General features: G+C 38.2%; 1 protein-coding gene across 2 annotated transcripts; it reads right to left on the bottom strand.

Annotated features, from left to right (window-relative positions):
• Window positions 1–2,244: 2,244 nt before the first annotated feature.
• LOC143212160 (uncharacterized) lies at window positions 2,245–20,294 on the bottom strand. Of its 2 annotated transcripts, none has more exons than XM_076430617.1 (9): window positions 19,818–20,294; window positions 16,299–16,678; window positions 14,424–14,646; window positions 11,517–11,804; window positions 9,689–9,816; window positions 9,431–9,603; window positions 8,582–8,948; window positions 7,496–7,925; window positions 2,245–6,732 (listed from the first exon to the last, which is right to left on the bottom strand). In XM_076430617.1, the coding sequence occupies exons 1-9, from the start codon at window positions 19,900–19,902 to the stop codon at window positions 4,565–4,567; spliced, it is 4,242 nt and encodes a 1,413-aa protein (XP_076286732.1). In that variant the 5' UTR covers window positions 19,903–20,294; the 3' UTR covers window positions 2,245–4,564. The 2 variants fall into 2 exon arrangements, with proteins under 2 accessions (XP_076286732.1, XP_076286729.1); XM_076430614.1 differs by having other exon boundaries at window positions 2,245–6,735; window positions 19,818–20,291.
• Between the last annotated feature and the right edge of the window lie 1,282 nt (window positions 20,295–21,576).

Raw genomic sequence — 21,576 nt, 5'->3', positions numbered from 1 at the left:
TGACGACAAAACAGAATAATTATCTATACAAATAAAAATGTAATTGTCCGTTTGTTTGTAATCGGTCATCTCCGTAACGACTGAACGTAGAAAGCTGGGGCTTCAGCCATTAGACGCCGCGTTTCTTCGGGAAGGTTTATGCGAAATCAGCATGCGAAAAAGTCCATTCGTTCAAGAGTTTTGACGACTTTTTGCACCGGTTACAACGCTAACTGCTTACTTCAAGTTATGTGAATGTGGCGCGTTTGCAAAAACACTGATGTATAATAACCGATACGGTTTCGTGTTGATTTGCATTATCACCAATACGTCACGACGAGAATCATCTCAGTAGTATTCTGCTTCAAATTATATCGTGAAATATATAAAAATAGAAAAATTGATCTATTCGGAGTGATTTGTTCTGTAAGTTTCTCATTGCATTAGAATTCAGCTGAGTAGATTGATCTGCGTTTGAATTGAAATATTTGGTTAGTATTTCTAAATTATTAAGTTATTTCTTTGTTTTTTAGTTCGTGTTTTTTCCTTATTTAATGTTTAGCAATTTTACATCTGTCAGGTAAACGCATACTTTTAAAAAACACTGAGCCACAGCAACGCGTGGCAGGGGAAAACTAGTAATACATATATTTTGTTTTGAAGGAAGGTGAAATAGCAAAATGTTATGGAAGACACAATAGGTATATATATTTTGAGAATAACAATAAATATTTTGAAATTACAAATTGTGGTGTCTCATATAAAATTTAAAATAGGAACTGTTGATTTTCCTAAAAATTATGCTTGAATAATATATTTCTAGGAATTTTTTTTGTCCTTGAGTTTTGCTTTTAATATTGAAACCAACATCGTCTGAAATATCTGCTTGGTACAGAATGTAACAATTCATGATGACCAATATGGTTCCGTGACGATTTGCCTTCTCACCGACGAGAATCTCCTCAGTAGCCTTCTGCTCCGACGAGATCATGTCGATGGCCTTCTGTTTTTTACTCCAGCCAGAATACATCCTAGAGGGCGTAAGAAAACACCGTAGTATTCGAGTGACACGATCTTCCATAAGGCTAGCAATCTTTAATAATATATTACGCTCGACCGGAATGTTAGGGATGGTTTCAGCATGATCGTGTGATCGTTGGCCACAGCTAGAATGGTTGTCGTGGTCAGGATTCGCGGAACGAACAGATGCCTCTTACCTTGTTGAGTGTTCATGTTGGGAACGTTTATTGTTTAACACAGTTCCGTAAATGACGGTTGTAAATATAGCCGTTTTTTCGATGACATGTTGTTTGTAGTCCTGATAAATAAATGATGCGAATAACTGTCATAACTTTTTTTTAATCTAATAGCTATATTTTTATACGCATTGTCTTTTCATCTAATTTCAGGTGGCAACAGAGGATCACTTTAAAAAAGTGTCTTTCTGAGACCGATCTAGAAAAAACGTGTGCGAGAACGTGTTAATTATTACACAATGTTCTTTACAAGTTGCCTATGCAGACATTAAGTTAGATCTATTGATGTGATCCAAGTTATTTATACTTGTGCCTTAATGCACTCGTGCTTAGTTTTTGTTATGTGGTCTCCGAAGTCTTCATAAATTTCTTGGTCCCTGGCAGTTAATAATTCATGAAAATCTCGAGTATGATTGTTGAAAGATAATTTCAATGTGTATTGAAAATATAAAGACATTAGATAAATCACATTCATGTTTGTCATAAGAATATGTACAAATTTGCATCCCACTTATTGCATCTTTGGTTTAAATACAGTTATTTGCATGAAAAAATGTATAATGTAAGAAGTTTCTGTCGTTTAGGTTACTTTTTCATAGACACAGAGATGAACAAGAATATTAAATCAAAATAAAGATGGATAATTTTTAGTATTGTTCGAATAAAATACTACTTTTAACACTTTTTTGAAAAATGTTCCAATTCAAAAATTTGTATACACGATTTAAAATAAAATCGAATGTTTGTTACACAATATTTGAAATATTATATGTTACCAACATTTGTTGACTTTGAATAGTTGAAAATTAAATAAGAGGCTAGTCATTAATTAATAAATAATAATAAAGACTTGCAATAAAGACTGCAAAATGAAAATTTAATTGGAACATAATCTCTACGCACTAACGATACTTTGATCAGGATAATTGCAAGTTAGAAGTATGACGCAAAGTTACTATAAAGGCTGGTACCAAGAAATAAAACACATGCATAATTTAAATTCAACAGAATTTTGCAAATATTTATTACGAGTAAAGACAGTAAGAATATTCATAATAAATAAGAATAAATAACAATAATTTATAATAGTATGCAACTGTCGATATAGTTACTCTCTTGACACGTACACATATATTATGCTATCTTCTTTGGTACTCGTTTGGTATGGTTCCTGAATGAAGTACAAGAATTGGCTGCGAACAATTAGCTCACGAAGCTATTGCTACTATTGTTATCTCGCATTCATTGTCGTAGTAGTTTATTCATAAAACTGAAACTTTCGCTACTTTCCAATAAACTTTTCGAATGCACTAAAACCGTTACGAAGTTTCCAAAATATTTTATACAATTGATCCGATAGTCAAAAAAAAAAAATAATACCCTCATTAAAAAAATATTCAAAATAAGCGTCCAAAATTATCCTTAATAATTCAAACTTCTCGCGTTTCCTAGATCGTTCGACAATTAACAGAGTTTTGAATGTTTTGCTGGATACTAGTGCTCTATAACCACAATGGACTTAATTCGCATAATAGTTCGTAATTATAATAGGATCGCAAACGTCGCAAATCTCTGTAGGAAACTGAACAAACATGTATTTGTGCGGTAATTTCAAAATTTCAGATCTACATCACAACGAGATTCTACACCTTCGGTTTGATTCTAATTGAAGTAAGGAAAGTGCCGCAAAATTAATTTTGACCTTGAAGTTCAATGTCGAAATATAATATATTTCGAAAATATAATATAAATAAAGTTTGATAAAGAAAAGACTTCATCATAATTTTTTTAGAGAACGGTTCAGTTTTGACCCGTGGTTTCTTTTGAACTTTCTAGCTTTGTAATAAGTAGAATAAGACGCAATAAAAAAGATTATTGTTCTTTTGAGCGTGAAATTAATTTTGCAGCAGCTTTCTTCCATCAATTTCCACCAAACCGAAAGTGTAGAATCACGCTATGGTAGGTCACGATATACCGGGTGTCCCACGTAACACTTTTCACGATTTTGCAAGTATTGGGTTGGAACGAAAGTTCGTAGAGTTTGTAAATTAAAATTGAAAGCTATAAAATTTAGATATTTATTTATAGAGAGATTTTTTGAATAACATATTTTCCATTCTGTTCTATTGTTTTTTGCCATTTTCGAGGTAACTTCTCGTGTTATTGAATAAACATATGAACAAGTACCCTAATTTTATCTTCGGTTCTTAATTTGAAAGCGCTACGAACTTTCAAAAAAATATTTTTCGACAAAAGTTTATCAGTTTAAAAGAAGTTCGAAATTTTTTTTATTATTGTCAAGGTTACCTTCATTTTTTAAATAGCACTTTGTATTTTTGACGTGACAGTATTATAGCCCGTATTAAGACGAATTCAAGGACCTAATATACCATGACCTTGAAGGGCCATTTAAAAAAGTGAAAGTAATCTCGACAATAACCAAATGAAATTTTCGAACTCTTTTTATTGCAATGTATAGACAATCAAAAACTGATCAACTTTTGTTTAAAATATCTTTTTGTCGGATTATCGCAAGTACTAGAAAAATCGTGAAAAGTGTTACGTGGGACTCCCTGTATAATTTCATTGCACCCTGTACAAGGATTGAAAATACATAGTTAACCTCGTACGAGAAAATGTTATTGTTTGACTGAGTTTGTGACATGGGACCATTTTTTTCGGATTGTACTGCTTGTTACAAAATACATTGTATAAGCATTATTAACTCTTCAGGGACGACGCGAACACCGTACTGACTCGGACAAATGTTTCAAAATCACACATGATCAGATTATTAACCCTCAGACATTGGACCATTCTTGCAACTGTATAGTTGATTATGTTTAGGAGTATTTACTGCATCGTTTATCAATTCTTCTAAAAATATTTTTGGAGATACTTCTAATATTATATTGTTGGTCTTTCTTTTGTTTCTAACATAACAGTTGTTCATTTGATTTAATCGCCAGAAACAGAGTACTTAAAAGATGATTTTTATACAGTGGGTCGAAAAGGTCCCAGCCACCGTTGTCGGAGGGTCAATGCAAGACAAATTCTATCTTGAAGTTCAAGATAGTTGTGTATGAACTTTGGCGACAAAAGGGGGTGGTGTAAGTAACGCGGCTCATCCTGTACAAAATATCTGTAGTTTAAATCACCCACGGATTACAACATTAGAAAGAAACGTAGAATCGTCCCTGAAGTGTTAACCATTATTTCCGGAACCGTGTGTGAAGAATCCTAAGGTTCATCGATCTATCGTCGCAGATGTCCTCGATCCCGAGCAGATAGCGAAGAACCTCTGAATCTCGGAATAACCGCGAGAAATGTCATTGTTTTTGTTTGGACCACCACCAGCCGCGCGAGACTCGCCCCCGTATCTCGTGCTGAATTCTTCTGTACAAGAGGAGCGCTATGAACGGGATCGCCAGGGTTTCTTTCTTGAACAGGTAAACATAGACAGCGGCCATCAGCAGGATCAGATCAGTGAGAAAGCCGACGGTGAACCTAACATTCTTCTGGGCCTCTAACGCCAGCTGTTCATCATTCATTCTACTCTGAGGGTACTCTTTCTCAACGCCCGAGTCACGCCTGGTAGCTCTGTACTTCTTGCTTCCTAGCGCCTTCTGCAGCCTCTCCATCTTCATCTTCACAGGTGTCTCTGGTCTAATCCTATCTCTAGAACTAGACCTCGAGTGTGACGGCTTCCTGGACCTACGAGGTTCATCGTCGACGGATGTTTCTCTAGATAATCGTCGGTCTTCGGACCCAGTCCTAGACACAGGTTTTCTATCTTGAGAGGGAGCACGACGGACTCTAGTCTTCGAGGAAGACCTTGAAGATGCACCGCCTCTTTCAACAGACACGTTCCTCGATCTTGGTGCTGGGGACTCGTTTCTAGACGCAGGTCGAGTGGGTCTAACAGGTTTGGTGTCTCTCGCAGGAGTTGTTCCTCGGGAGCGAGCTGTTCTTCTGGGCTTTTGGTCGTCTTGCTTCGCTGATTTATCGATCTTCTCTTTCTTCACCACTCCGCTCTTAATCGACTCCGCTCGGTCCTTGTTCAAGTGACTCTTATCCTGTTCCTCGGAGAAGGATGACCTTCGAGAACTAGCTAGACTGTCGCCATACTTCCTCTCCTCAGAGCTCCTGTAATTGAAACGACTGGAGTGCTCCCTGACGATCTCCGTGTAGTGATTAACAACCGCCATTCGTGCTTCGATGTCCTCTTCGTCTATCTCTTCTTCGGAAGTGGTCGATCGCATCTTCGCTTGAATCCGCCGAGTTTTCGCCGCTTCTCCAGCCGACATCATACTATCAGTATCGGATTCAGACAGAACCGGAGTTTTCAGCGTTTCGGCAGTTGGTTGTACATCGCCGATGTCCTCTTCCTGCGTCATCACCGGGTGAACAGGTTGAACGGGTGGGACTTTCCGAATGGGTTTCTCAGGAGGGATGGGTCTGCCGAAGCTGTTGACAGGGATCGGTTGATCCTCTTTGGGCTTCTTGAGGATTGATTTAGGAACCATGTTGGTCGGCGATGCGGGGCCTGATAGGGTCGGTGTGGGTGGTGTCACGTCTAAAATTGGTATCTTATGGGTAGGGATCGATAGAGGCTCGGGTTCCATATGAGGAACAGGTCTCCCTCGCGGATGGTACGTGTCTTCCTCCTCTAGCACCTGTCTGGCAAGGATCCTGGCTTTCAGCAGCTTCAAGTCTTCGCTGTCCGCGCTGCTAACTTCCTCGGACGACTCCTCAGAGGTCTCGACACTCTCTAACTCCTCATTTTCCTGCTCCTCTTGCTCTGATTTCGTCTCCGCGATTGGTCGAGCCTGTGCAACCACCCCTTGGTTGCGCGAAGCTTCCTCGTTGGTCTCAACCTGCCAGGGCATCGATTTCTCTTCTTCTTTTTCAGCAACCAATGGCACGTTGGCCTCGTGCCACCTGCGCAGCTGCGTTGCAGCGTACTCCTCCTTGTCCAACCCCCAACCACTTGTTGGAGCCTCGGAATCGCTAGGCAGATTTGGATCAGACCTAGCCTCCACGGCGGGTAGCAAACTCGGGGTTGTCAGTTTCAACGGTGACTTGAGAGTCTCCGGTTGACCTTCACTTGATCTCCGACGATTCTTCTTCGCTTGCCAGCTGATCAGGTTCTGCGCAGCTACTCCAGGGTTTGACAGTCTGCGCAAGATAGACGATCGCCGCGCGTCTTGATTGTCGATGCCCGCTTCTATCTTTTCGTCTATCGTTGATGCCAATTCGCCCGTTTTCCTTTCGACCTGAGTTTTTCTTTTTGCTACCTCGGAGGCCTCTTCAGCTGCCACTGCACGGTAGAATCGCTCCATTGCCCGTTCGTGAAGCAATTCCGTGGAGCTGACTGCTTCTCGAAGAGTCTCTACCACTTGATGCTCCACGCTGAAGAGCTCTGGTAATGATAGCGACATCGGTGGTGGAATAAGGTCTTCTATATCCTCTACGTCTTCGGATGTAGCCTGCCTTGCTTCTGTGGACATTTTAGAAGCGATGTCATGGACTGATCAATCGTTGTGAAAGTATTTATTGCTGCTGACAATCACGATTTGTTTCAGAATGATTATCACGAGATCTTTAGGCAAAATAAAAACAGTTCAAGTCAATGGTAAAAAGCGGAAGTTAAATGCACTTTTTCTTTTTTCAAATTTTCTAACGTTGCACAGTTTTGAATTTGTACTACTTTATTAATAAACAAAAAGAGTATCTACTTTGTCAAATATAATCCAGCTCTGGATTATTGCTGCATACACATGTGAAATATAATCAAGTGTTTTTCTGCTATTATAAGGTTTAAAATCCAGAAAATTGACTAGATTATAAAAATGATTTCGAATTAACATTACTTTACCCAAAGTTCTTTTTAAAATCAAGTATTTATGGTCGCATCCTGAATGTAAATAATATTGAGTAACAAAATCAGCCGATTTAGATTATAAAAATGATTTCGAATTAACATTACTTTACCCAGAGTTCTTTTTTAAATCAAGTATTTATGGTCGCATCTATCTAAAAATTTTGAGTTCAAATGTGCTGGGTATAAATAATATTGAGTCGATTTAAACAATAAAAATAATTTTGAATTAACATTACCATACCGAAAGTTTTTCTTAAAATCGGTTATTTACGGTCGCATCGAAATTTTGAATGGGAATGCTCTATGCAAATAATATTGAGTTTCAAAATCAGTCGATTTACATTATAAAAATGATTTTGAATTAATATTGCTTTACCTAAAATCTTCGGTGTACCATTGATATCCAGAAGTTTCCTGTCTTGATCATCAGGGTACAAAACCAACATGAACTCCGAGCTTCCATGCAGTACAGATTCGTCATCCTCTCTCGGAGTCATCGGTGAACTTGGTTTTTCGTCGAAGGAGTGGGTCTTCATGAACGGCGGTTCTGGTTCATCGACTATCGCTTGCTGCTTTTTCAGGGTCAAACTCAATGAAGGACGAATAGGAGGCGTAGACTGCATAGAACTTTCTTCTTCGTGAATTTTCGGCATCGATAGCGGAGACATACTACGCTCTCTTGATACGGAAACTGACCGCGATCGAGACTCTCTGAAGGTTGATCGTTTGAGGGACTCGTCCATGATGGGTGGCGACACTGTCATGGTCGGCGTGGTTGCTACACTATCTATTCCTCGAGTTAGGATCTGTTTAAAATATTGTTATTATTATCAACATAATAATTTCAGTTTTCAGTTGAAGGTCACGTGAAGGTCGACATATCGCACATTGATGAATTTGTTTTTTATGAGCTCAAAATTCAAAAATAATTGCATACAAGAGACTGGAATAATAATAATTCATCTACTTTTGTTCTACATTTTAAATCAATAAATTGTGTTTCATTTTAAATGTCACATTTTAACGAAATACATGTCGCAGCACGCGGTCAGAAAGTGATCAACCATTCAACAGTACATAAAAATAGTGAATGGATGAATTTTCACCCTGGGGAACGTACGAGGGTTAAACGACTCAGTGATTAAATTTTGACGAATCCATTTAACGTGTAATTAAGAAAACAAATCTAATAAAATCAGTCAAATTAACCCTTTGCACTCGAAGCTATTTTAACACGAAAATTAAACATTTCTTCCGACCTAGAATATTTTCATTCTCAATGGTTTTTTAAATTTGGTGCATACGAAATTGATATAATACCTCATACAGTACTTAAATGCTTAATAATTGATTAGATACCCACATATCTAATAATGTAGACAATATTAAACAATATTAAGTTAATATATTAACTAAGGGTTAATACTTCGAAAAGGAATGCGTCGGTATAGTGGTAACTTGCCTCGGTATTCGGTACGTCTTTACTAATATTAGAACGATCTACGTAAATCTCGGACCGACTATCGTGCTTTGAATTGGAATGATCCCTCGATCTGGCCGGAGGCACTGGTGTCTCTGGCTTGTCCATCGTGTCTAGAGCAAATGTGACTCTGCTGTCCGCTCTGGATGATCTGCTGAGTCTTTGAGCTGATGCGGATCGACTGCTTGGACCAAAACGTCCTTCGTCATCTTCATCTCTCGCACGACCTTCCTCTCTCGTCAAGCTTCTGGTTCTCTGAGTTGGCACAGCAAAGCTCACCTCCCGTTTCTCGCGTGATCTGATTTCTCGCTGACTTTGCGACTTCCCGCCCATGGAAGGCGACACTATACTGTTTTCGAAGAGAGAAAAGCATCATCATTAAAATCTTAAAGTAATAAGTAGACTGCTGATTTTTATGGAAAATAAACATTATCCGCATTTATTACAAGATACTGGATCTGCGTAAGGGACTGTCGCAAAGGTTGGAACACCGTATAAGCTGGGACAGTGCTTTCAACACTAATGTCATGGTTGTCAACTTTATTTCTGTTCATAAACAAACTTTTCATGAGCATTAGAAGCAACAATAGTCCAGTCAATGAATGCTCATAAGAGGGGTGTAGAGGGAAATGGACGGAACACAATTTTTAACTTTGGGACTTTGTTTGGACTACTTAGGAGGTAAACATACTAAAAGTCCCTACTCCTAGGAGGTGAGCGTGGTACAGGGGGGCAGATTAGAGAAACTAAATTAGTCGAATAATTTCTGTGGAATTCAATGATTACTGTCTTCCCTGTGATGAAATATGAGCTTTCGATATCTCAACTTACCCTCTTTTTAAATCTGGAATGAAGATCACATCACTTTCTTCGCTGGGCTCGCTCATGCCGTAAGGATTCTCAGCCTTCACTCGAAATTTATACTCCGACCCCTCGATCAGTTCCGATAATGTCGCTTTGGTCTGCCTACTGGTGGTTGCTTTCAACCAAACATCCCAGCCAACCTAAGGAGCAATTATTTATAGTCAATCATCTATTAGAAGAATGCCATTTCACAAAGATCGATACAGTAACACTTGTGTAACCTACCCTATAATACTCAACGATATACGTTCCAATTTTGCAACCACCGTCGTCTTCTGGTTCGTTCCACGATAATGTCACTGACCTGCCCAACGTCATGGTGATCATAGCTTTACCAGGTGCAGCAGGTCGATCTGAAAATATATTTCGACATTAGATAATCACGTTAACGTATTACACACCGGTTGTTATTTAACTCTTTCATAATTTAGTACCGACTATAATCAGTAGACAGCGGATTTTATGCATTTATGACAAAAATGAGTAGGTGAAACTTAAAACAGTACAAACATTTGAAAATTGTAAAAAGATGAAGACGTTATTTTCGATCGATTACAATTATGTTAGGTAAGAAATAAATCGTTATTTAGCATCATTTCCATGCAAATGATATATAAACATTTTATTTTGCATAAAGATCCGCTGTCTAATAATCATTATCCATGAGATAACTTGTGTATACAAGTGCCGACTATAATCATTCCAAAGGGATAGGGATACAACGACACTTAGAAAGAAAACAACTTTTTAGAAAGAGACAACCCATACAATCAATTTAAAGGTCCATTTGGTAAGGATCGTTGAATGTTCGTATATATTTTATAACATGTATTGTAATATATTTCAATCATTATAAGCAAAATTACTTTATTGTATAATCAATTTAAAGGGACAGTCGAACGAGCGACATCAAAGGTACCGCCCGGAGTGTCTCTTGTTGTATCCTTACTCTTTGATCATACAATAGAAAAGGTTTAATATAAAATTTACGAGTGTTATTTCATAATTAATAGTTGAGAATTTTTCAATACATTTTTTAAAAGCAAACAGCAGTTGAATCGTAAATCAATAAATCATTCTGGGTATTTTACAGTAAAGTCGCGTTTACTGTCCAACAGCCTCTGTTCTTCACGGACAGTGATCGCATACCGACATCATTCTTTTAGTAGAGAAGGACAGCATGACAGTGGAGTGGGTAGGCATAGTGTCTACCTATCCTATCTAGGATAGTGATCGCGTACCCGATCGCGGACAGTAAACGCGACTTTGCTGTACCTACTGATTTCTCTGCATTATTATTTAAAAACAATTACCCAGCCCTTATTTTACGCGTTCGTAAAATACGTGGTCACATACACAATGCATCAACCTGTATTGTGATAATTATATTGTGAAAAAGATGTTCTACTTCAATCGCAACACAACTAGGTATCAAATAGAAATTTATTCGCTTTCTCAATGATTTTAGCAGGTTGTAAATAATATGTAGACAGCGGATCTTTATGCAAAATAAAAATTTTCTACCTGAATTGCAACTAACTGGAGTGATATTAATTTTCATCTTTAATATGTTTAATAGGTTTTGTGCGTGTGAAAACAGTATTATATTAGGTTGGGGAAACAGAAATCCATCATTTCTCCGCTTGAGATAACGTAAAAATAATGAATTTCTTTTTCCCCAACCTAATATATATTAATATGAATACATATAATAAATTCATATATATTTGCCTATAATATAACAGTATTTTCAAATCCTTCTAATGTTGTTACTGTTTTAAATTACACCTACTCATTTTTGTCACAAATGCATAAAATCCGCTGCCTAATAATATGTCTTAATACTCATTTCTGCTGTGAATGCAGAAAATCAGCAGACTAGTAATAATTAGAAACTGTATAGTTATTTAGTGAGATATACACATAAGACGGATCGGAAATGATATTCTTCAATAAATTATTTTTATAGTGCGTTAGAAGTAGCTGCGCCTTTCGTTTCAGGGAAGAATATTCATTCAACGAATCGCCATATTGATTGTGCTACTATATTAACCTGTGACTGTAACTAGAAATGAAGATATGTCCTCTCCAAGTCTATTTATGGCTTTGACCGTGTACTCTCCCCTGTCAATGCGCTTGGCATCCGGTATCTTTAGAATCGCTTCGTTGTCCGTCGTTTCGAAGATGTGCCTGTTGTCATCAGAAATCAATTCCCCATCGTGATACCACATCACAGAGGGCGGAGGTCTTCCAGCCATCGACACCTTCAATCTGATAGTCTCATCCTGTTCGAAAAGGAGACCGTCCTCGTATTGACGTGGAAGTCGTATTTTTGGAGGTGCTGGGTAATTAAAAAATCAATAAAGATCGACAATTGATTCCCCAAAATTTCCCTTCTACTGCTCGACAATTTCAGTTAGAAAATTTGCACATTGCAATACAGGGTGTCCCAAAAATGTCGGAGAACTTTGACAGGGGTTCCTTAGGCCATTTGAAGTAACTTTTTCCTAAGCGACAATTTCCGCTTCGGCTTTGTTAAAGAGTTACAGTAAATATTCGATGGGGGAGGTTAACCCCTCCCTCGCTCCAGGTACTTCCCCTGTAGCTTAGGCGGGCGTGGGGGAGGGGATCGGCAAGCTTTGTTAGCTTGGCGACCCCCTCCCCGAGGGAGCCCCACATAACCCCGGCTTCCTCCCAGGGTGCCGGGGTATGCAGTAACGCATTTTCACACGACAAAAAAAAAAGTAAATATTCGATAGACGCAAGGGCCTCGGGGAGGTTCGTTTGCATAGTTCGTAGAGAGACACTAGTTTTTTGTGCTTCAATGATCGAGCCGAACGTAGAAAAGGGCAGCGCGTGTAAACAGAGACCGCGTGCGGCCGAAGCGCAGCAAAAAAAATAGCGTATCGATCAGACCGCTTCATGCAATAAAGAAACTTGTTTGTTTGATTAAGGAAAAACAAAGGCCAATCAGAGCGCGGCTATAGTGAACGGACTCTGGGTCGACCAACTGCAACGCGACGCTCAGTGAGACCTGTCGTCGTGCCGGAATCCGTTCACTATAGCCGCGCTCTGATTGGTCAATATTTATCGTTAATAATTCCTCAACACTAACCGTAACGGGTACAAAATGTATGGGATACACACTACTTAAACTTTTAGATTCGATTCCGCCAAGTGGTCAAATACTTATGGACGGTAGTGTACATATATTGTTTTATAAAATTACAAGACTGAGTTTATTTAAATTGTTCACAATTTTTATAATAATACGTGCAAGAAATTTATTGAATAATAATTTCTAATGGAAGCATCTTTACAATTTCAATAATTGAGAATTAAACAATGTGAAAGCGGTTATTTGACCGGTCGTGGTACGGTTAGTGGAAAAAGAAAAAGATACTTCAAATAACCTAAGGAACCACCCCTTTCAAGGTTCTCTGACATTTTTTCCCAAAAGTTTCTTTCTTAATGTGTACGTTTAATATTGTTAAATAACACGAGTATATAGAGACAACGTGATTGTCTGTTCGTTAACGTTTCTAAAGCTGCTTATTACACAGCCAGGCATTTTTGGTTTTAAAAAACTAGAATTTGCATTGTGTGCATTCGTGGAATGCATTAATTTTTGGGACGACCTAATACTAAATAGAAATTCGATTAAACATACTTAGATGGTGCCACTTTGGAGACATTTATAATCTAATGCTGAATAGTAGTAATGATAGCGTTGTTTTTATTTATCTCAAAATAAAGTAAATTGCTAAAAGAAGTGAGAGTGAATAAACAAAATCACACAAATACTTCGTTTTCGCTCTTCTCAGAATAATATTCTTACTTTCCAAAAGCATCTTCACTTTAACAATTGGGATTGTTGATGGCATTAAAAAGTAGTAGAGGGTAATACTTGTTCTCTTAACAAATCATCACAATGAAATTTGCTAAAAATAAAATTTTTACCGAAACGAAAATAATTCTTTAAAACTGACCTTAGGACACAAGCGACAATAAATGATTTTTTAACAATGTTCTAGAAACATTTTCAATATTTTTCAGCTGTCCACCCGCCTTTAGATTTTTAGTGTTAATGTAAATGCTTATTAGTAGACTGCGGATTTTATGCATTTATAACAAAAATTGGTACGTACAATTTAAAGCAGTGGACATATTTAAAAAATTTAAGAACATCAAAGTATTAGTTTCAGTTCAATAAAATAATTAAAACAGGAAAGAAATTTTTATGCAGCCTCTGTGTCTTTGAATCGACGTAGACATTTTGCATAAAGATCCGCGGTCTTCTTATTAGTCTGTGTTATTGTGTTGCTATTAATTTATTTTATAAAATCGTAGGAACTTCGAAATGCAGTGCTTGTTATTATTACTCTCGTTATCAACAATCAATTTGTTAAAAACATTATAAATGTAGTTAAATACGAATTTCAATATAGCTTCTTTATTGCATTAATATAAACTGGAGTATTGAAACTCGAGATTAAACAAACTTCATTAACACTTTGCACTCCAGCCTAGTGATTCATATAGTACACCAACAACTCCAGCACTATATTAGTTACAAGTGTAATAAAAAGAATACGGTTGCTGCAATAAAACAAAATATTTATTTCTTAGCTACATTATCTAAAACAACATTTTATAAATCTTCAACAAAATGAAAATTTTACGTTTAGAGTTCATATTTCAAATGTCGCATTATCGGCGACAACGGAGTGCAAAGGGTTAATAATATTTTTAGTACCTGAAAGCGATTCTTTAACATTAATCTTGAAGACACGAGCCGCAAATAGTTTTAACAGAGAGAAATAATATGCTTCGAATATTTCATAAGTTTGGAATGTAAGTTCCTCGAAGTTTCTCCAGGGTTAAATATTAAACAGAGAATTATTATATAGGAATGAACAATTAAATAAACAGAGAAAATTAAGTGGAATGTCTTGCACACCTTCCAGAATTAGTCTAGCTTTGGTACTAGTGTGGCCGGCTCTGTTGGTAGCTGTGCATTTGATTTCACCCTCGTCATTCAACGCGGCTTGATGAATTAGGAGAACCGTTCTCCCGCTGTCAGTGATGATTCTAGTTCGCCTGCTGCTGAAGATTTCGAAACCATCTTTGAACCACGAAATTTTCGGCAGAGGCGAACCAGTAAATCGTACTACGAATTCAGCCTGCAAAGAAAAGCAAATCAAAAATTAATTTCAACTTAAAATTTGCTCGAGATTACCTTCAAATCTTAATGAAGAAAAGAAGCACCAAAAACGAATTATTATACCGTACTTTCTGCGCGATGCCATACAACATTTCTTTGAAAGCCTTTTTATAGAATGAACAGTTTTCATATAAGCTTTAGTGATACAGTTAAATGGCTCACTTTGTGTAACAAACCTGTAGACTTATGCCTTGATCAAAACAGTCCATAACAATTACATTATAAATGTTTTATTCATAATAATTGCATTATTAAAGCATTATAAAGCATTATAAAGTTGGACGAATCTGTATGTTCTAGCATCCGCAAGAAGTAGAATTAGTTGGTCATGGTCAGACGCGTCACTCGCTTCCCAATCAACAGCAAAAGTACCAAAAATGAAAAAATGTTTTAGATGAAAGTTATATGAATATATGGAGCACGTATCATGATGATAGTCATTTCACCTTGACATAACGTTGAATGCATACAGATGTCAATCATTAGATTGCGGATTTTGAGCATTTATGGTAAAACTGAGGTGAAATTTTAAATTGTAAAGAACTTAAAATTATTTGGAAACGTTGTAACATTCTTCTCAACTTATTAAAAAATTAAACTAAACATTTTTTCCGGCATAGAATATTTCCATTCTTTATACATACAATAACTAAATGTTTAGTACATATTGATTAGTAGACTGCGGATTTTTATGCATTTATAGCAAAATTGAGTAGATGAAATTAAAAATTGTTGGAATATTTTTAAAATTGAAAATGTCAATATATGATTTCTCCTCCATTAAATTGATTAATAGGGAAAAATAACATGCAATTTGGTTTCTATTTTTTACAATCGATGCAGACTATTTTTATTTTGCATAAAGATTCGCAGTCTATTGATTAGATACTGATATATTTAATGATGTAAACAACATTTTGAATAATGGTACAGCAAATTTAAGTGACATCTCTCAGAGTCACCATTCGAGTGCTAAGGGTTAAAATTATTGCAAGAATAAATACATTTTTAATTAACTTCTGTATCTTGCAATCGATGCAGAAAATTTTTATTTCGTACAGAGATCCGCAGTCTATTAATCACAATCTGTAGGTCATTTCTACTTTTTGATGTTTTTTATAGTTATCTCACAGTTCGAAAACATTGGCAATGACGGATGAAAGTTCATACTTTCAGATTCATTCAGACATATCATTTTTAAAACACGTTTTGCACTCCAAATTCATCCTTTTGCCAGTCAAATACACCCTTTTGCAAATCAATTTCAACCTCCCACAAATAAAGTATTTTATCTTTTTCTTATTGTTAAGAAATTCAAAATTTAATTTATTACAAAGATGTAACCATTTTGTGATTAATTAATTTTTAAAATGAAATTAGATATATATTTATTGAATCGTATTGGGTATTGAGTCTTATGAATCCCTAGCAGTAATGACACCGTTCACGTGTATCTAAATAAATCTATAAATTAATCTAAATAAATAAAACAAAATGGTGAGCTTAATTTACAAAAGGGTGAAATTGATTTGCAAAAGGTTGAAATTGATTGACAAGCAGGTGAATTTGGAGTGCAAACCCTATAATCTAATAATCAGAAGGAATAAGCACCTGATCATTTTCGAGGACGATTGTGTCCTTGAGCTCAAGGTCGAAGGACGGCGGAGATGCGGCGGACCTTTGCAAGGTCACAGTCAGCGGATCCGAGATCTCGCTGGGCCGCGAGAGACCCACGGCGTTCTGCGCCCTGACCCTGAATTGGTAGCGCCATCCAGGCTCGAGGCCGCTCAAGGTCAGTTCCGGGAAGGTGCATAACCCTGGCGTGCTGCGTACCCAATGCTGGGATCCGAGTCGTCTGTGTTCGACAAGATATCCAACGATGGCCGAGCCGCCGTTACTCGGTGACCTCTCCCAACGAATGGCCACCACCTCGGGCTGGGATTCGTCCGCTCCTGGTATTAAAATCGGCTTTCCTGGCGGTGCTGGAAGCCCTGAAACGGGACACCAATCATGTCTTCTTGCCTCACATGCTGCCTCCAGAAAGCACTTTTTCACAAAACTTGAAAAGTGTTTCATACACTCTCGACCGATTAATAAAAACAGTTTGCTCAATCATCGAATAAAAAAAAGGTTGCTGAATTCACGAATAGAAAGACATTGTCCACAACGAATTGTGGATTTTATGCAACTTTTATCGGTCATCCACATTGATTCGTGGCTCAAAGTCGATTTCATTTTTTTTTACACTAAATCTATCACCGCCAGTCACACGACCGGTCCCAGATTATTTATTTTACGATTATTGAAATTATAATGATGCTTTCGTGGTAAATTATTAAATAAATACATTTAATAGCGGAGATATTATTATTTACAATATTAACCGCACAGAGTTCAAATAAATTTAATCTCGTTATTTTTATAAGGCATCATGTATCGGCTACTTTTAAAGCTCGGTAGGTTTAGTGTTTAAATAGAAGCTCAGTGGATCCAAACAGTATTCCATTTCCGATTTTCGAAAAATTGTCGATATTTCACTTGTGATCATTTCGTACAAACAAACAGTACAGTCATAGAGACTCGTTTAAAATAGAAGCACAGTGGATCCAAGAAGTGGATCCATTTACGATTTTCGAAAAATTGTGATAATTTCCGAAAAACAAATAGTACAACCATAAACCTGGACTCATTTTATTAAAGTTTGAAGCCTCCACTTTCGCAGAGCGGTATTCATTTTCCTGCAAGATATTTCCTCCTCTTTATAACGACCCCTTAAGAATTTATGTACGCCTTCTTTTCAGTGTTTCATGGAACAAGAATGTGGAACACGATCGGTTGTGTGAAACTTTCATGGTGTAACTTGTACATACGTACTACTATAATCTCTCATTCAGAGCTCGATAAAACGACCAGAAAAATCCTATATCGGTTTCATATTTCGTTTTTCCACTGATTTTCAGTCAATCCACATTAATTAATTAATTAATAAAAAATTAATGAAATGTTGTCGGTGAAAACCGTGTCGGAGAAATCTGTGTCGGTGATTTCCATGGGACCCATTATTTCACCGAGGTAAGAAACCGACAGGAACTGCAACATTTCGCCTACTTACAGTAATTTATTTATTTAATTTACTATTTTAAACAGCTGGCCACATGCCGTCAACCACCTATATCTCGCAACTGTGTTTCAGCTGCGTTTTGTACATTTAAACACAATCTTTCTATCTATCTTCGCTAATCGTATCTTCCAGTCCTACATCGGCCATTCTTTCGTCCACGTGGCGAAGGGAAAAATGAACGGTTCGCTATGTTTTAATACATCGGTGGCTTGATGTTTGGTGAGTATGGCATAAATGAGTTCGGTCGTTAATAAGTTCACGGAAAGCTCGCACGTGCCAGAACGATGCTCACATACGCGTAGAACACACATTCTCGACACAGGTTCGCAGGTGGCGCTCCCAAAATAAAATTTGAAGCGTTTGGCAATCTGAGGGCCACTGCTGTGCAGTCCTCAGGGTAGGAAAACTATGCGAGACTCCTAGCCGACATCGGACACCGGCTCGACGCGTCTCCGATACAATTGTACAACATACCTATCGTTATTGCAGACAGTTTGCCCTCGTTTATACTGACCTGCAACCCCCTACGAACATAACTCCTTGGGATCAACCCCTTGTCACTTCTTTCGTCACTGTGATCGTCAAAGGCTAACACCACGTTTGCGGAACACTAAATGACTACATTACCTAATAAATAGACTCCGGATCTTTATGCAAAATAAAATTCATCATTAACTGCAAGCTATACGATCTAAGTAAAAGTTCATTTTTCTCATTAATGATTTTTGTAAGTTAAAAATAGTATATGGATATTGTTACTCTTTTGTGTGTGATCTTTTTCCTGTTTTGAAATACACCTACTCATGTCTGTCATAAATGCATAAAAATCCACATTATTTGAACAGTAATCTTTCACTTGCGAAATAGTAGAATTAGTAGATAGAATGTCCGAGTTACTACTTGTTTCGCCAAACATACTAAATGAGCTTGAATGTTTTATTCGAAGAAGATGTCAAAATGTCATTAGCTGAATAAAGTAATAGGAGTGCATTATAAACCACCTGATCACTTTTAATGCTTACGGAGACGATCACCATTCTTTCTCGTAAAAAAGAACGCAGCTTTCATTTTTCTATTTACGTTTCAGATTTAACAGTTTTCAGGTTACTGGAATCATTAATGCCTCGGTTTGAGCGAAATGATTTAGTTTACAACGGACAGGTGACAACACACCTTATTTTCAAACAAAATTTGTCATTCCTTTTTTCCGAAAGCAAGACTCACGTTTTCACTTGATTTTCCCGTGTATCCCAGCTACCTTTCAACAGGCCCGCCATCGACTATTAAAATAAACGCCACCGAGGCGTACGAGTTAATTTTGGATTACCGGTCGATTTGACGGTAAATAAATACAGGGCTTCCAGATAAACTACCACAGAGGTTCAACCACCGTAACGATGACTCATCATCAATATTCGGGGAACGATATTCTCGATCCCAGATTTTTGAAGCTCATCAGAGCGACCGATAATTCATATTAATCAAGAGAAAACTAATAACCCGGTCGCGGCGTGACTGCGAACGGAACGAAAGCAGCTTGCTAATTACTCCCGCGTGGTTCGTTACCGATCACTCAAACGTTGCGCGATCTTGACAGATCAGTCAGCGGAGGCAGCCTAATTTTAGCGATCATCCCACTATCGAAGCAAGCCAATCAAAACCAGCCCAAACACAGCGCACCGTCGCGCGTCGTGTCGCGTCACACGCACGGCGGCGAGTCGCCGTTACCGGAAACTTAGTCACGCAGGACGCTTCCCTCGCAGAATGATCCTCATCAGCTTAATATCACGGTTTGCACCGACATGCGACAGCGACACGTTCCCGAAAGGAAAGATAGCTGTCACGAGGTGTTCCCGTGGTGGATCGACTTCCGATCAAAATGGCGACCGCGGTGGCGTATTGTAGATGACATGTCCTCGACCCTTGAGATCGAACCCCGAGGAGGTGCGGTCTGTGACATATTTGGCGGGGTCGGGCAAACGGAAACGAGTTCTGAAGCAGTGTCTAACCTGATCCCTCCCAGCGTGGTCTTCTGGAGGCGCTGCCGACAGCCAGACTCTTCGAGTAGTGGTTCTTCGTGGTGGTGTTGCCCATGGTCGGTCGTTCCTCCTCTTCCTCTTCCACGTCGAGCCTCGCTCGACGATCACTCCGTTCCTGGCCAGTTTCCCGTCGGTTCCGGGACGTCGGCGAACCGGAAGTCCGTCATCGATCGACACCGAGGATCAAGATCGGTCGTGGAAGGAGGGAAAAATAACGGTCCGTCGTCGACGACGTCCGAACCGAGACCAAACGGGAGTGAGAGAGAAAGAATCCGGCTCGATATAGCGCGAGGCTCGGTGCAGCACTGCCGGACCTCTTCGTGGCCGACGACCGTAGCGACGCCAGGCCTCTTCAGGCTTCCTCTTCAGGCTATCTTTGTCCCTCCCCCGATTTCTTTGTTTCCCTGCCTCGACAGAGCTTCCGCGAGTTCCTCGGGATTCTCGAAATTGTCTCGCTCGCGCCACGCTGATCGCCGCACGCTGATTGAACACGGCCGGATTCATTATTGTTTTGTTATGTAACCGGCCAGCTGGCGGATTCCGCTCCTAGTGGACTTGGCTGACACCTCCTGGTTCATTCCGAATTACTTCGCCGCGACAATCCTATACGACATTGCAGAAAACTATAAGGGAGACCCGGGCTAAATGCTCCGATTTTGAAGAAACGTACAAAATGACGTAGAAATACAACTTTTTTAAGATTGCTCCAATTGAGTTGAATTTTTTTAAGATGCTAGACCGACTAGTTTGCTAGAGAACGAGTAAACAAAAATTTGTTTAGATTGCAATTGGTAGGAGTCGTACAAAATTTAAAAAATGATGTTTTTTCCAATTTTTTTTATCTGAGCGTATAACGGTAATTTAGAACAGGGGTTTTGGTGTTTTCGGTAGCTTATATGCATACTGAAAATTTCATCGAAATCGGTTAACGTTGCAATGAACTTCAAACGTTTAAAAATGCGAAATTTAAAGGGCGAAATGCCCTGACAAGACTGAAAATCTGCGACTTTCACTCTTAAGCATCTTTAAACGTATGTAGCTCATTGCAATGTTGACCGATTTTGATAAAATTTTCAGTATGCATATACAGTTAGGAGCAAAACTGATCACACACAGTTTAAATCAGAATAATTTTTTTATGAATGGACCAAACGACTTCAAGTTCTCTGTGAGGCTAGAAGAATTAGGTTAGTAATTGACATGTAAAAAATATGTTGAAAAAATGCATTTGGTGGTTATCGTGAAAAACAATTGTAAAAATTGATTTTTACGACTTTTTTAGCTGTGATAATAACGAAAATTTAAAAGATGTGTTTGGTTAACTCGTATAAATTAAATACGCTCCGAAAATTTCATTGAAATTGGTTAATTGGTCCACGAGTTACAAACGATCAAAGAGTTTTGACATAAAATTCAGATTTTGTAAAGTAACTTAAAATCCCGATATTATTGTTTAGATTAATATCTTCATTGTATTAACGAGAATAATTCTAACCTAATAGTTGGACATATATACAGGGTGTCCCAAAATTCGTGAAAATCCCGAAAGGGGGTGGTTCCTGAGACCATTTCAAGCGACATTTTCCTTTGCAAAAATGTTATCCGCGGCTTTGTTTAGGAGTTATCAACGAAAAACACGGACCAATCAGAGCGCGCCCTGGCCCGGCGCGCCAAGCCGCACCGGCAAGCGAGTGTCGCGGTACGCCGCGCCGTGACATCGCATCGTGAC

This window comes from Lasioglossum baleicum, chromosome 9 (genome assembly GCF_051020765.1).
Source record: "Lasioglossum baleicum chromosome 9, iyLasBale1, whole genome shotgun sequence".
Lineage (NCBI taxonomy): Eukaryota > Metazoa > Arthropoda > Insecta > Hymenoptera > Halictidae > Lasioglossum > Lasioglossum baleicum.
Note: the sequence above shows the minus strand (reverse complement) of the source record. Positions and strands in the feature narration are given on the sequence as shown.

Bases quoted from the DNA above. Each gene is read 5' to 3' on its own strand.
- LOC143212160 (XM_076430614.1), bottom strand. From the start codon at position 19,902: ATGGGCAACACCACCACGAAGAACCACTACTCGAAGAGTCTGGCTGTC. The intron at 11,805-14,423 runs GTGTGCAAGACA...TTAATTACCCAG, and splicing joins AGCTAGACTAATTCTGGAAG to CACCTCCAAAAATACGACTT. The intron at 9,817-11,516 runs GTTAATATAGTA...ATATATTTTCAG, and splicing joins ATTTCTAGTTACAGTCACAG to ATCGACCTGCTGCACCTGGT.